Below are 14,924 nucleotides of genomic sequence, written 5' to 3' on the forward strand. Positions count from 1 at the left end.
AAGAAACTTAAAATGTTTATGTGTTTGATAAAACTATATATGCTTGATGATCATTGTTTAAAGATAGAAAACATATATGACATATGAACTTAAAAAAATAGGAGTTGTTTTAAAAACATCTTTAGGTTGCTTCTAAAAGCACCCTTTAAAACAGAAGCAGTTTTAATGAGTACGCTAAAAAAGTTTCACCAAACATAATTATTGGTTGCTTCATGAAAAAAATAAAATAAAAACAGCAAACACTCTTAAAAAAAACAGTCAATTACCAAAGGTGACCCTAATTCTCTATAAACGTAACTAACTCTATGTTTTGGTTCTTTTATATATACGTTATAAATATATAAATATATATATTATATATATATATATTATACTATATATATATATAATATATATAATATATAATTACTCACTCCTAATGCGTAGCGTGTTTGGCCTAGAATCGGAGACTTCAGCAATGATGGAGGCATGCGGCCAATCCCCGTGGCAGTGGAAAGCGCGCACATGTGCATGCGCTTCGAAGACGTTAGTAGGGCGAGTGCTTCTCAACCGCAACGCCTCATCGGCGCTAGATACTACCTCAAAGGCTACGAACGGCCAGTTCGCGACCCCTCAACACCAGCGCCGAGCGAGTACCGCTCCCAAGGCCGACGACTAGAGTCACGGCCGCTCCACACGGCCTCTATAGCAGCTGGGCGGTCCCCGGCCGCGTGCCGCTGCCCAGCTACTTACCTTGGGCTGGCCTGGCCTCGAGCGGCACGGCCTCGCGCGTGGCCGCCACCTCGCCGGCTAGGCTGGCAGTTGTGACAAAGACGCTGCTAGAGTTCGGCACTGGCCCGACTCCAAGGCTGTGCACGAGGCATAAGACATTATGGCTGCTTACGGACGCAGCCGCACTTCAGCGAGGGGTCCACGTTCATCTCTGCGCTCCATACGCCGGTCACAGCTGCCTCTCAGGCAGTTGCTTCGCTCTAGCGCCAGCATCGCATCCTCCACGCCATTGCCAGCTGGGCGTACCGTGGTACTTTCTCTGCGGGCCAACAAGCGCCGGAGTTCCTCCATGTGTGACGCAGAACGTAGGTCACCCGTGAGCATATTGTGTCCGCTGCTGGGACCATCGCACTGCGACCTACCCCACACCGTTACTGTTGGCGCGATTTCTATCTCTCACCGGCCTCATCCCAATTAAAACTTAATTTTATATATATACTATTTATATATATATGTATATATATATATCAATATAATAATATATATATATACTATATATATATATATATATATATATTATTATATTATATATATCGCCTTAGATAATCATCTAAGGACGCGGCCTAAAATCAAATGATTGAGCTACATTGTGGATGATCCGCTCCGTTGAACTTGATCTACATATTCTAAAACCCCAACACACCAAGTTTGGGATGAACTCGTCGTCGTTTGGTCCTTCATCCACTCGTATCAATTTTAACGATTTTGAATGAATAGAACTTTTTACATGACTCGACTGAGGGTCAAACGACGATAGGTTTACCCCAAACTTGGTGTGTTGGGGCTTTAGAATATATAAATCACGTTTAACGGAGCGGATCATCCACAATATAGCTCAATCTTGTAATTTTAGGCCGCGTCCTTAGATGATTATCTAAGGCGTCACCTTAGAAACATTTTTTCAATATATATATATACTAGTTTGCGGTCCGTGCAAAGCACAGTATTTTTTTTTTGCTACAGTAATCCCGCTTTTTTAATATGGCATGATTTAAATTTTTGGAAGTGCTACAGTATCCTGCTCTGCTACAGTACCTTCTAAATGTTACAGTATACCCGTACGCTACAGTAATATTATTACTTAATTATTAGCTACAGTAATAATGCTACAGTAAATGCTACTGTAGCGTTTACTGTAGCATGAACAGTAAATCTCTGATCCTCCTATTTGTATAAAGAAATATATATATATATCTCATGTGGGGCCCGGTGCACTGTAGCAAATGAGAGAGGGGGTGTGGTTGGAGGTGTGGTTGGGGGTGTGTCCCTATCATTTTCCATAATAAATTAGTAAAAAGGAGAAATTCTTAAGTGCTCCTTAGGCATACACCCCCCATATGTATAAGAGGAAGGTTGTAGCCCAAGAAAAAAACTATTTAAGTTCATTATCTTCTCAAATATAAGTAGATAGGTAGCATTTTCTTATTGGTATGTTGTACTGCTTATGGAGCATCTAAAAATTTTTCGGTAATTAAAAAGACCTTGCATCAGTTAAATCCATGCGTAGCTAAAGTATACCCTTTATTTGAGTTGCTTGTGCACGTACGTATTACATACAGGGGGAAGGCTTTATCAGCAAGAGGATGAGGATGATGAGACTGGTGGATGGTCGTAGATTTTTCAGCTCTGGGTACAATAGTTAAAGAAATATTAATTTAAGTTTCTTTGAAATCTCATGATCTACATATATACTAATCGATGTTTTATCTTTTGGTTAATATATAAATATTTGTTTTGAATGAATGAAGGTCATGCTCACTGGAGCAGTGGAATGGCCGGAAGATGCCACCGGCAGCGGTGGTACTGTGCTTCTCCACCGTACTGCAGGTTCCCAGCACAGTTGCAGCCATTTCCGTGTGGAGACTCAATGCTTCTGCCCTCATTTTTGCGGAACCCTCCACTCGGCTGATGCCTCAAGATGATCTGCTCCCAACTGTCCATGTGGATCTCATTCAAGCCACTCAAATCCTCAACTACATCAAATCTTCCAAGTATATATACTATATATATAATGTCTCTGCATATGTACATAGTATACGGCTGCTAACACGTACTCATGCTTTAAATTTCTAGCTCAGCTCTCCACTAAACTTAAGCATTAACCCCTATAAACGACCATAACCATGCACGTTCAATGGAGTTTGGGTTAACAGGAGGGCTCCTGCTCCACGCTCCTCCTCCGTGATCCTCCTTTGCCCTCCTCCCTATTATATACCCCTATATTTTTTAAATGGGCACTTCAGTGCAATCTTTTGTTGTGTATGCAACATGAGAATATTCTTTGATATATTCCTGTGTGACCTGACATATGCTAATTTTAAAACTTTGTAACATTTTGTCAAGTTAATTTATTATTATATATCTATCCAAATTCTATTTTAAATCTTCTACAATATATTATTTTAAAGTAGTAGTTTCAATAAGCATTAAAGACTAGAAGTTCTAAAATATGTGAGTGTCACGTGAGAATATTCATGGTATATTCTCACTTTTGTGAAAGTAAAATCTTTGTTGGAAAAATCATTCTGCATAAAGGAGGTTAAAAAATTTCATGTTGCGCAGAGTTTGCAAAATCATATCCATCATCATTGATAGACTCCACAGATGTTGAATATGAAAACTGTATTTTTACATTTGAGATAGTGTATGGTGGAGATGACAAGCCCATGACATTAAATGCACATCCAAAGAATTGTTAGATCTGGGCACAAATCTGAAAATCTAATGATGTAATGGTTGACTTTATTTGAATGCACATTTGATACCCGAAAGATGAGGGGGGATGAATAGTAAGTGGGTCCCTATAATTTCTTCTATTTTCTATCTTTACCTCATCTCTCACTATGTGTTATTCTCTAATGAGTGCCAATGGAAACTGTTAGAAAGACTCTATGAAGAAACAAATTTGATACTTACTTACATGCTACTAATTTGTCTTTTGAAGCAATCCTACAATAGATGTCTTTCCAAGCAAATGGCGGTTGGGTCGCTCTCCTGCACCTTCTGTTGCTTACTTCTCTTCGAGAGGGCCAAGTTCTGTATTTCCAAGCATCTTAAAGGTAGTACTTATAATTAAACTATATAATCTTTGTAAATATAGTAAAAATAAAAATAAAAATAAAAAAAAAATTGGGTCTTTAGCATGTATATATAGTACTAGTTACTAGCTATATACTCTCAGATATATATAGTAATATAGTACTATGTTCGGTATATATTGATATAGATTAATCTACTAGTATAATATAGTATATATATATCCTGCTGTTGCTGTGGTGTGTGTGTTGTGTGTGTTGTGTGTGTGGTGTGGTGTGTTGTGTGTGTCGTGGTGTGTGTGTGCGTGTGTAGTGTGTGTGCGCGTGCACACGTGTCTCTAGCAATTACCTGTAATCTCAATTTATCCTCTCTTTTTCTTTTTTGAGAAAAATTACAATTATCCTCTTTATTTTCATATTTGGAAATTTATCTTGTCCGGTGCGATTTGATCACCCAAATTATACCCTTTAATGTTAATGTTAAGAAATATTTTTTAAAATAAAAATTTCTCTTCCATCTCTTAATTTTCGAACTACTTCTTCATCTACAATGCTGGTTTTTGGGTGTAGACCCAAACCATAGAACAAGCACATAAAGCAAAAATTTGCTAAGTGATGAGATCAGGCGAACTCAAGCTTCAGGCGAGCTCTAGCATGTCAGACGAACTTGACATGCAGGAAAGCTCAAGCAGCAGTGCAGGCGAGCTCAAGCTGTAGGTGCAGGCGAGCTCAAGTGTAGGTGAAGATGTCCAGGCGAGCTTGACTATGTTTAGGCAAACATGGGTCATGTAGGCGAGTTTCGCAGTCAGGAGAGCCTCGCAGATATGCAGGCGAACTCGCTAAAGAGGACAAATGAAAGTTGTCCATTTGACCTAGGGTTTCCTTATAAAAGGGAACCCCGTTCACGAAAAAAGCTGAGTCTTTTGCTCAACGATTTGCAGAAGCCTAGCGGTGGCTTTGAGAAGCTCCTATAGTGGAGAAGAGAGAGAGCTTGAGCAGAGATTTTTTAGAAGAAAAATCTCATGAGTTCCTGTAGCTATTCTACAACAACGAGTTTATTGATTGGGAGATTTCAAGGAGTTTGAGATATGCTCTTTGCAAGCTTTGTAATTTTTTTGAGTAATAAAGAAATATATTGTGTGGCTCCCGAGAACGTAGGCAAGTTTGCCGAACCTCATTTAACTTGATGTTCTTTCTCTATTGTTCTTGTTTTCTCTTTCCTTGCTGCCATTAGGGGTCGAGTCTCCCAAAAACTGGTATCAGAGCACAGAAATAATTCTAAGGAAGTCAGGTTCAAGTAGGAGCGATGACCGCAGATGAAGGAAAGGTGAAACTAGAGAAGTTTAATGATACAGATTTTGAGTTTTAGAAAATGCAGATACAGGATGATCTGTACTAAAAGAATCTATATCAACCTCTCTCGAGGAAGAAGCTGAAGTCTATAAAGGAAGAAGAGTGAAATCTTCTAGATAGACAAGCTCTTGAAGTTATTCGATTGACGCTAACTCACAATGTTTCTTTTAACATTGCAAAGAAAAAGACAACGATGGGTCTTATGGTAGCAATTTCTAATATTTATGAGAAGCCATTAGCCTCAAACAAAGTTCACTTGATGACGTGTTTGTTCAATCTATGAATGATGGAACACGCATCAGTAGCACAACATCTCATTGAACTCAATACAGTCACAACCCAACTGAGTTCAGTTAAAATTGAGTTTGATGAAGAAGTACGAGCATTGATACTTTTGTCTTCCCTATCAGAAAACTAGATTGCTACAGTCATAACGGTTAGTAGCTTGTCAGGAAGCAATAATAAGTTAAAGTTTGATGATGTTCGTAATCTGGTTCTCAGTGAAGAGATCCGACGGAGAGAGTCAGATGAATCATCAACCTCTTCGGTATTGCATACAGAGTCAAGAGGAAGAAATTCAATCAGAGGGAACGAACGAGGCAGAATAAACTATCGAGGTAGATCAAAGGATAGAAGATCCAAATCCAGGAATCCTAATTGCTCAAAGACCATTAAGTGTTGGAATTGTGGGAAAACCGGGTCATTACAAAAATTAGTGCAAGAGTGCACAGAGGATAAGGAGGCAAAGGCAGAGGTGAATGTTACTTCTACCTTAGGGGAAGATGATGCATTGATATGCTCTTTAGAGAGCAAGGAGCAATCTTGGGTGTCAGATTCGGGAGCATCATTTCATGCTACTTCGTAGAAAGAATTCTTCGAGAAGTATGTCTCCAAAAATCTTAGATATGTATATCTCGGTGATGATCAATCATGTGCTATTGTAGGTAAAGGTGTAGTGAAAATTAAGTTGAACCAGTCAGTATGGGAGCTGAAGGATGTCAGATATATTCTCGATTTGAGAAAGTACTTAATCTCAGTAGGCCAGCTGGCTAGCGAATGCTACACTATGACCTTCCATAGTGATAATTGGAGAATCTTAAAAGGCACAATGATGATTGCTCGAGGCAAAAAAGTGGTACTCTTTACATGACAGCAGATGCATATTGTTTGACCCCAGTTGTAGTAGGCAATGAGACTTTAAATTTGTGGCACCAGGGACTTAGTCACGTGAGTGAGAAGGAGATGAAGATTATTCACACAAAAGGAAAACTATCAGGTTTACAGTCAATGGAGATAGACATGTGCTAAGATTGCATACTTGGAAAGAAGAAGAGGGTTAGCTTTCAGACAAGTGGCAGAACCCTAAAGAAGGAAATGCTAGAGCTCATTCACTCAGACGTTTGGGGACCAACAACCACCTCATATATTAGTGGGAAACACTACTTCGTAACTTTCATCGATGATCACTCTCAGAAGGTATGAATTTACTTTCTGAAGCAGAAGTCTGAAATATTTGAGGCATTTAGGAGATGGAAAGCTATGGTTGAGAATGAGACAGGTCTGAGGATAAAAAGGCTCAGGACTGATAACGATGGTGAATATGAAGATACCGGATTTAAGAAGTTTTGCTATGAGCATAGGATCAGAATGGAGAGAACCATGCCTGACACACCTTAGCACAATGGTGTAACTGAGTGTACGAACCAAATGTTAACAGAAAGAGCCAAAAGCATGCGTATACAGTCAGGTCTACCGAAGAAGTTTTAGGCAGAAGCAGTCAACAAAGCATCTTACTTGATCAACCGAGGACCATCAGTTCCATTGGATCACAGAATACCAGATAAGGTATAGAGTGGGAAAAAGGTAAGACTATCACATCTGAAAGTTTTCGGTTGTGTAGCTTATATGCATATCAATGATCAAGACAAGAATAAGCTTGATCACAAATCCAAGAAATGCACCATCATCGACTATGGTGAAGATGGGTTTGACTACCGTATTTGGGACAATAAAAATAAAAAAGTGATCCGTAGCAGATATGTGATTTTCAACGAAAAGGTGATGTATAAGGGCATGCATAAAGCAGATGTCAGTGACTCAGAGCAGAATGAGTCAATATTTGCAGATGTGGATGATGTCCTAAATAGTCCCGCACAGGAACCAAATGCAACAAGTCCTGAGCAAGAAGAACTCGTTGAACAAAGTGGTGCGCAGCAGTCCGACACACCATAGTCTCCTACCCTAGCTCCTATATTAAGAAGATCTTCTCGGCCTCCTGTGCTTAATAGGAGATACATGAACTATCTATTGCTAACAGATGGAGGGGAGTCTGAATGCTATGATGAAGCTTGTCAGACTAAAAATGCAAGCAAGTAGGATCTTGCTATGAAAGAAGATATGAAGTCTCTGATCTCCAACCAGATATGGAAACTAGCTGAGTTACCCATAGGGAAGAAGACACTTCACAACAAATGGGTGTATTGGGTGAAAGAGGAGCAGGATGGTTCTAAGAGATACAAAGTCTGACTAGTTATCAAAGGATTCCAGCAGACGGAAGGAGTTGACTATACTGACATTTTTGCTCCTGTTATGAAGCTCAATACTATCAGAATAATGTTGAGCATTGTAGCTATTGAAGATCTTCATCTTGAGTAATTGGACGTGAAGACCGTGTTTCTTCATGAAGATTTAGATGAAGAGATATACATGCACCAACCAAAAGATTTTTCTAGAAGAAAAGAAGAAGAACCTAGTGTGCAGACTCAAGAAGAATTTGTATGGCTTAAAACAAGCCACAAGACAGTGGTACAGAAAGTTCGATGGTTTTATGCATAAGGAAGGTTTCTAGAAGTGTAATGCCGACCACTGTTGTTACTTCAAGAGATATAAATTTAGTTATATCATCTTACTACTGTATATTGATAATATGTTAGTTGCAGATGTAGGTATGGATGATATCAGAAGGTTGAAGTAGCAGTTGTCAAAGGAGTTTGACATGAAGTACTTGGGTCTAGCTAAGAAGATCCTTAGAATGCAAATCACGAGAGATAAGAAGAAAGGGTTCTTGTAATTATCTTAGATAGAGTACATCAACCGTGTTTTGCAGATTCAACATGGACGATGCCAATGTCGTCAGCACACCATTGACCAGTCATTTTTGCCTATTAAAAGATCAGTCTTCTCAGACGGAGGAAGAGAAATATTTCATGGCTAAGGTTCCTTACGCCACAGCCATCGGGAGTTTGATGTACACTATGGTCTGTATGAGACCAGACATTAGCCATATAGAGGGAGTTGTCAGCCAGTTTATGTCAAATTCAAGGAAAGCTCATTGGGAAGCAGTCAAGTGGATTTTGAGATATCTACGAGGCACCACAGAAAAGTGTTTGTACTTTGGTAAGGGAGAATTAAAAGTACAAGGCTACGTAGGCGCAGACTTTGGAGTTGAAGTTGATCACCGAAGAAGCACTACCGGCTATATATTCACTATCGGAACTACAACAGTTAGTTAGATGTCATAGGTATAGAAGATTGTCATTCTATCCACTACAGAGGTTGAGTATGTAGCAATCAATGAAGCCAGTAAAGAGATAATATGACTTTAATGTTTGTTAACTGAGTTTGGATTCAAACAGGAGAGGAATGTCTTGCATAGTGATAGTCAAAATGCGATACACTTGGCAAATAATTCAGAATTTCATTCCAGAACAAAGCATATTGGGCTTCATTACCATTTCATCATATCCATATTGGAAGATGATGTGTTAACACTGGAGAATATCCAAGAAAGTAAGAATCCAGCGGATATGTTAACAAAAGCAGTGACTATTCAGAAACTGGAGTTGTGCATAACTTCAGTTGACCTTCATACGTAGAAGATGAGGGCGGAGCCACACTATGAGAAAGTGATTTTCCAGATAGGAGAAGATGCTTGTTAATATAGCTTGTTGATGACGGTTTGATCTCCAAGTGGGAGATTGTTGGTTTTGGGGTGTAGACCTAAACCTTGGAACAAGCACACAAAGCGAAAATTCACTAAGTGATGAGATCAGGCGAACTCAAGTTTTAGGCGAGCTCTGGCATGTCAGATGAACTTAACATGCATGCAAAGTAGTGCAGTCATGCTCAAACAGCAGTACAGGCGAGATCAAGCTGCAATGCAGGCGAGTTCAAGGTGCAGGTGCAAGCAAGCTCAAGTGTAGACGAAGATATCCAGGCGAGCTTGACTATGTTCAGGCGAACATGAGTCATGTAGGCGAGCTTCGCAGTCACGCCACCCTTGCAGTCATGCAGGCGAACTCGCAGAAGAGGACAAATGACAACATGTTATTTGACCTAGGGTTTCCCTATAAAAGGGAACCCTGTTCATAGGAAAAGCTAAGTCTTTTTCTCAGCGATTTGCAGAAGCCTGGCAGTGGCTTTGAGAAGCTGCTGTAGCAGACAAGAGAGAGAGCTTGAACAGAGATTTTTCAGAAGAAAAATCTCATGCGTTCCTATAGCTATTCTACAGCAACGAGTTTATTGATTGAGAGATCTCAAGGAGTTTGAGATCTGCTCTTTGCAATCTTTGTAATTTTTTTGAGTAATAAAGAAAATTGTGTGGCTCCCGAGGACGTAGGCAAGTTTACCAAACCTCGTTAGACTTGGTGTTCTTTCTCTATTTTTCTTGTTTTCTCTTTCCTTGCTGCCATTAGGGGCTGAGTCTCCCAACATAGCATACCTTAGCAGGAGGGATACTGTTTGGGGTCTAACTGCAGATTTGAGTAGTGCTTTACTAGTTGCTTGTATGATTATGTACTCATGAGCGATGTTGACAATAACAAACCGTTTATTGCAGCCCGACATTGCTGCACCTGGAGTCAATATCTTAGCAGCATGGTCCCCCAAAGCTCCGCCTACATTGATCCCGCGGCTCGACAATCGCTCCGTGGCCTGGAATTTTCAGTCTGGAACTTCCATGTCGTGTCCTCACGTAGCGGGCGTCGTAGCACTCCTCAAGTCAGCTCACCCTCATTGGTCTCCTGCTGCTATCAGATCAGCTCTCATGACTACAGCAGTCATGGCTGACACGAGCTCAGACACAATCTTAGCCGGAGGAACCTTAAAAGCGGCGGATCCCTTTGACATCGGGGCGGGACACATGGATCCGTTGAAGGCAATGGATCCTGGACTCATCTATGACATGGATACTCAAGACTACATACTCTTCCTCTGTAGCATCGGCTACACGGAGGCCCAGATACGCAAGATTGTTCTCCCTAATATTTCTCCCATTAACATCAATACAAGCTGCAGCGAAGTCTATTCAGATCCGGACCTCAACTACCCAGCAATCGTCATATCAGATCTTCACACAGCTCTTACCGTCCAAAGGACTGTAACAAATGTCGGGTCAGGCGCAGCAATTTATTTCGCGAGAGTGGTGAGTCCTCAGGGAGTGCATGTGTCGATATCGCCCCACTGTTTGGTATTTTTCGGTGAAGGAGAGAAGATTTCATATGAAGTTACGGTCATCCCGTTGAAAAGGTCAGGGGGGAGGTATGATTTTGGGGAGATAGCGTGGTCCGACGGCTACCATCGAGTTCGGATTCCACTTGTAGTGAGGGTGAGTACTCATTTCGCTATCGGTGGTGGATCAGAATCAGATGAAGCCGGCATAACTAACTACATCCAGCTCCAGTAGTAGTACTGTCTACCTCAAGTATATATCTTTTACTTGCTGTGGGAGTCACAGCTATATATAGCAATATTAATTGTCAAGTTGTTAAACTAGTTTTTGCTATGTGCTTAATCTTGGAGTACTGATAAATGAACGAGCTATAAGCCGTCAGAACGTTTCATCGCAGTCCTACACTCTACATCTAGCTCCGTATGCTTCATATAGCCACTGGTCTCGTATCGCCTGTTTAATTTACTTTCTTTTGTTTTTGCATTCATAAAGAATTTTTTCAACGTAACATGCGCTTCTTATGTTTTATTTCTTTTAAATTTACACATTAATTGATAAATCGCAAATTAACATTTTAACTCACACGAATATAGGAAAAATATGGGTATCATTGGCACCAAAATCTGAATGTGTTCTGTGGTACTAAACTGTAAATCCATTCATCTATTAGGCGAGTAATCAAGTGAAGACTATTTTCAAGTTGAGACTTTAAGTATGTGGATGAGAAATATACACCTCAATATCAAGATTAGAGTTCTCAGTCAAAATTGAATTTAAAATTTAGGTGTTTTTGCGTATATTCCTCTCGAATTATTAAATATTGTATATACGAATACTTGTTTGGTCCCACATCGGGTAGAGTTGCACATCAATTCTATTTACATTGTATATATAGATTATCATATCAATGAAGAAGGGAATCATTTTCTCTCCAATCGCTTTACATTTATCATGGTATCAGAGCCACCCAATCAACCACCTCCTCAAATCTCAGCCATACAATTTCCTCACGTGCATCACATAACAAATCTTTGACCACTATCCCAACAAGCCCTAACCGTAGCCGCTAACCCTAGTCGCCAACCCTAGCCCACCGCCGCTCGAAGTTTGTCCACCGCCAGCCACCGGTCGATGGTCCTCCGCACCGTTCACACTCTGCTCGAGCAAGTGGCACTACAACACCACATCGCCCATCCCGTCTGCACTATAGCGCCGCACTGCTCAACCAGATGCTGCACCATCTCTCGACCGCTCGATCCAACACTACACCACTCAACTAGATCCGCACCACGTGCCACAACTGCCAGAACCACTTGAACACTCCGCACTGTCGCTCGCACATCCAAGCCAGATCTACGCCAACGCACTGCATCGCTCGACCACACGAGCGAAATCCGCATCGCATCACCACTACCGCTTGACCACTCGAGCCAACTCGGCATTGCAACTCACACAATCATCGGTCGACTTAGCACTGTCGACTCAGCACCAACATCATTGGTCAGTGAACTCCTATGCCTCAAGGGTTGCCCACTGTCGCCGATCCCACAAATTCTGATGCCCCGTGCACATCCCCATCAATCAACAACTCAAGTTATGCATACTTGATTCCTTCAGCCAATCCAACTTTATATCACAAACATGACCACATAGGAAATTCACTTCCACTAACAATCCATTGATGTTAAACTCGATGGTGACAACTACTGCCTCTGGTCCTACTCTCTACGAGTTATACTTCACAGTCGTGGCCTTTGGGGATTGTAGGTTGTCAAAAAAATTACTACAACATGATCATCATGATTTTAATCACCCCTGTGTTTCTTAGTAATGTGAGTTATAAGTTGATGACTCTCATACTTCAAAAAGCCAAATGCAAAGATTACAAATGGTAATCTTTGCAGAACTTGAAAAAGAGATTACAATTAATGATCTCTTCAAAACAAAACACGAGGGTCCACCCCTGCGGTCCAACTCTAAACGTGGGGCTCACCCATGCATTCCAACTCTAAACGCGAGGCTCACCCCAACGTTTCAAAAGCTAAATAGGAGGCTCACCTTTGTGTATTGAAGCTACAACACGAGGGTAACCCCCGCATTTCAAAGTTAAAACGCGAGGGTCACCACGCGTTTCAACTCTAAAACGCGAGGGTCACCCCCGTGTTCCCACTCTAAAACGCGAGGATCACCCCTGCATTCTGACTCTTAGACGCGAGGGTCAACCTCCGTGTTTCAGAAGCCAAACGCGAGGCTCACCTCCGCGTTTCAAAAGCTAAAACGCGAGGCTCACTCCCAAACGCGAACCTCGTGTTTGACAATTTCAAACACGATTTGAATGGTTTCAAAACCGTTTTCCACACAATAGGGGCCATTAAGCCCCTATTATGGAGCGAATTAAGGGGTCAGTTACACCCCTTAAACCCTATAAATAGCTGTGTTTACAGCTGAAACAAGGGGGAACCTTTAGAGCCTTTTTGGAGAGCCTTTTGAAGAGGCTTTGGAGCTTTTGGAGCTTGGGGAAAAACCCTAGAAAGAGAGCGGCGCTTAGAACTGATCTCAGGGGTTTCTATCTCCCTTCAATCAAAATGGGACAACTGATCCTTGCAAAACACCAACGATGAAATTTTCAATCTGATGACTTTATCAATAACAAACGAGAGTTACAACTTGACGACTCTCACATCTTCAGAAGCCAGGAAACAAGGGTCACAAGATGACGACCTGTGTACTCTGAGAAGACTTAATGCAGAGGTGACACAGAGATTACAAATTAATAATCTTTGCGTCTCCGAAGTCAAATGTGACCTTCGCGTTTCATCAACCAAACACGGAGGTCGACACCTGTGTTCCAATTCTAAACACGGAGCTCACCCCCGCGTTTCACAGAGCTGAATGTGAGGCTTTCTCCTGAACACGAACCTCACATTTGACTGATTTGAACAGTTTCAAAACTGGTTTTCCACATAATAGGGCCATTAAGCCCCCATTATAGAGTGAATTAAGGGGTCCGTTACACCCCTTAGACCCTATAAATAGCTGAGAATTCATCTAAAATCAGGTCAGCTCTTTTGGGATCTTGAGATTTTTTGGCTTGATTAAGGCTTTTGTTAAGGCTTTTGTTGGATCTTTGGAGCTTTTGGCTTGGCTTTTTGAACCATTCTAGGTTGAATAACTTTGAGATCGGCTATTTAGCTCATGTCTTTTAAAAGGGATTGATTTACTTTCTAAAATTAACTCTTTCACAGAGTTCTTAACTCGACCAGAGTTCTAAACTTGCATCGCAAGTTCTTCAAAGATATTAAGTCAAGAAGAGTAGACGACGTCCCACGAAGCAAAGTGCTCGGATTGTCAATGAGATACAAGATTCAAACTCCCACCGTCACCAAGAAGGACCTAGTTTTAAACAAAGGAAAGAATCTTTGTTAATTCATTCTCTCTTTTGTAAATCGGGAAATCGATAAGAAAATTTATAATTTATTTTTCTAAGTCAGTTAGAGAGAGATTACTTTGAGAGATTGTATTTATTCTTTTCCTAAGTCAATTAGGGAGATTAATAAAAAGTTATTTCTCAATCTTCTTTAATTTTTCCTGTAAACAAAAGATGGAGACTTCGTTGGGGACTAACTTTTTCACCGATAAAAAAGTGGTGGTGCAATCCGACACCAAGCTCGCCAGAACGATCATCGAAGCTCTAACCGTTGAGTTCGACCAAGCCAAGTATGATGAGTTTCTCTCCTCCGGATCCCTTAGCCCCTAAACTATGCGCAAGATCCGCAAATTCTCCAAGGACACTAGGATTCCTCCTATTGTCGACTCACCGAAGGAGTGGCTCTCCTTTGGATCACGTTATTCACACAGTCCTTCTTCAAAAGGAGAAGACTTAGCTCTAACTAAACTCGTCAATCGAGTTAGAGGCCCTACACCCGTGCCTAAATAAAAGGTATCGGGTCACAAGAGGCCCATTGCTGTGACTAACCTGATCAGTATAGATGGTGACGTCCCTGTAAAAGTATTAAATCAGGCGAAGAAGAACGCTGCTCGACGAAGGAGAAGATCCTTACGACGAGCACAACTTTGAGAAAGCCGATCCTCCAACCAACGCGAGCTCTGCGTATGTGAGCCTCAACGCGACCCTGAGCTTCTCGTTTCTACTTTAGAATGCGAGCCTCACGTTTATGTACCAAAATACAAGCCTCACGAAAGCCAGGCTGAATGCGACCCTCAATGGTGCATTTCATAAGCAAAACGCGGACCTCAGGTCCGCGTTGAACGCAAACCTCACCTTCGCGTTGATCAAGCAAAACACGAACCTCACA

General features: G+C 41.1%; 1 protein-coding gene across 1 annotated transcript in view; it reads left to right on the forward strand.

Annotated features, from left to right (window-relative positions):
* LOC109835620 (subtilisin-like protease SBT3.18) overlaps window positions 1-11,136 on the forward strand; it is an 18,361-nt gene extending 7,225 nt beyond the window's left edge. The window contains exons 4-8 of the mRNA XM_020403590.1: window positions 2,179-2,182; window positions 2,302-2,401; window positions 2,520-2,762; window positions 3,716-3,830; window positions 9,997-11,136. Of these exons, the coding sequence (XP_020259179.1) occupies window positions 2,179-2,182; window positions 2,302-2,401; window positions 2,520-2,762; window positions 3,716-3,830; window positions 9,997-10,842 (1,308 nt within the window). The 3' untranslated portion in view covers window positions 10,843-11,136. The remainder of the gene's footprint in view (window positions 1-2,178; window positions 2,183-2,301; window positions 2,402-2,519; window positions 2,763-3,715; window positions 3,831-9,996) is intronic.

Source organism: Asparagus officinalis, chromosome 3 (genome assembly GCF_001876935.1).
Source record: "Asparagus officinalis chromosome 3, Aspof.V1, whole genome shotgun sequence".
Classification (NCBI taxonomy): domain Eukaryota; kingdom Viridiplantae; phylum Streptophyta; class Magnoliopsida; order Asparagales; family Asparagaceae; genus Asparagus; species Asparagus officinalis.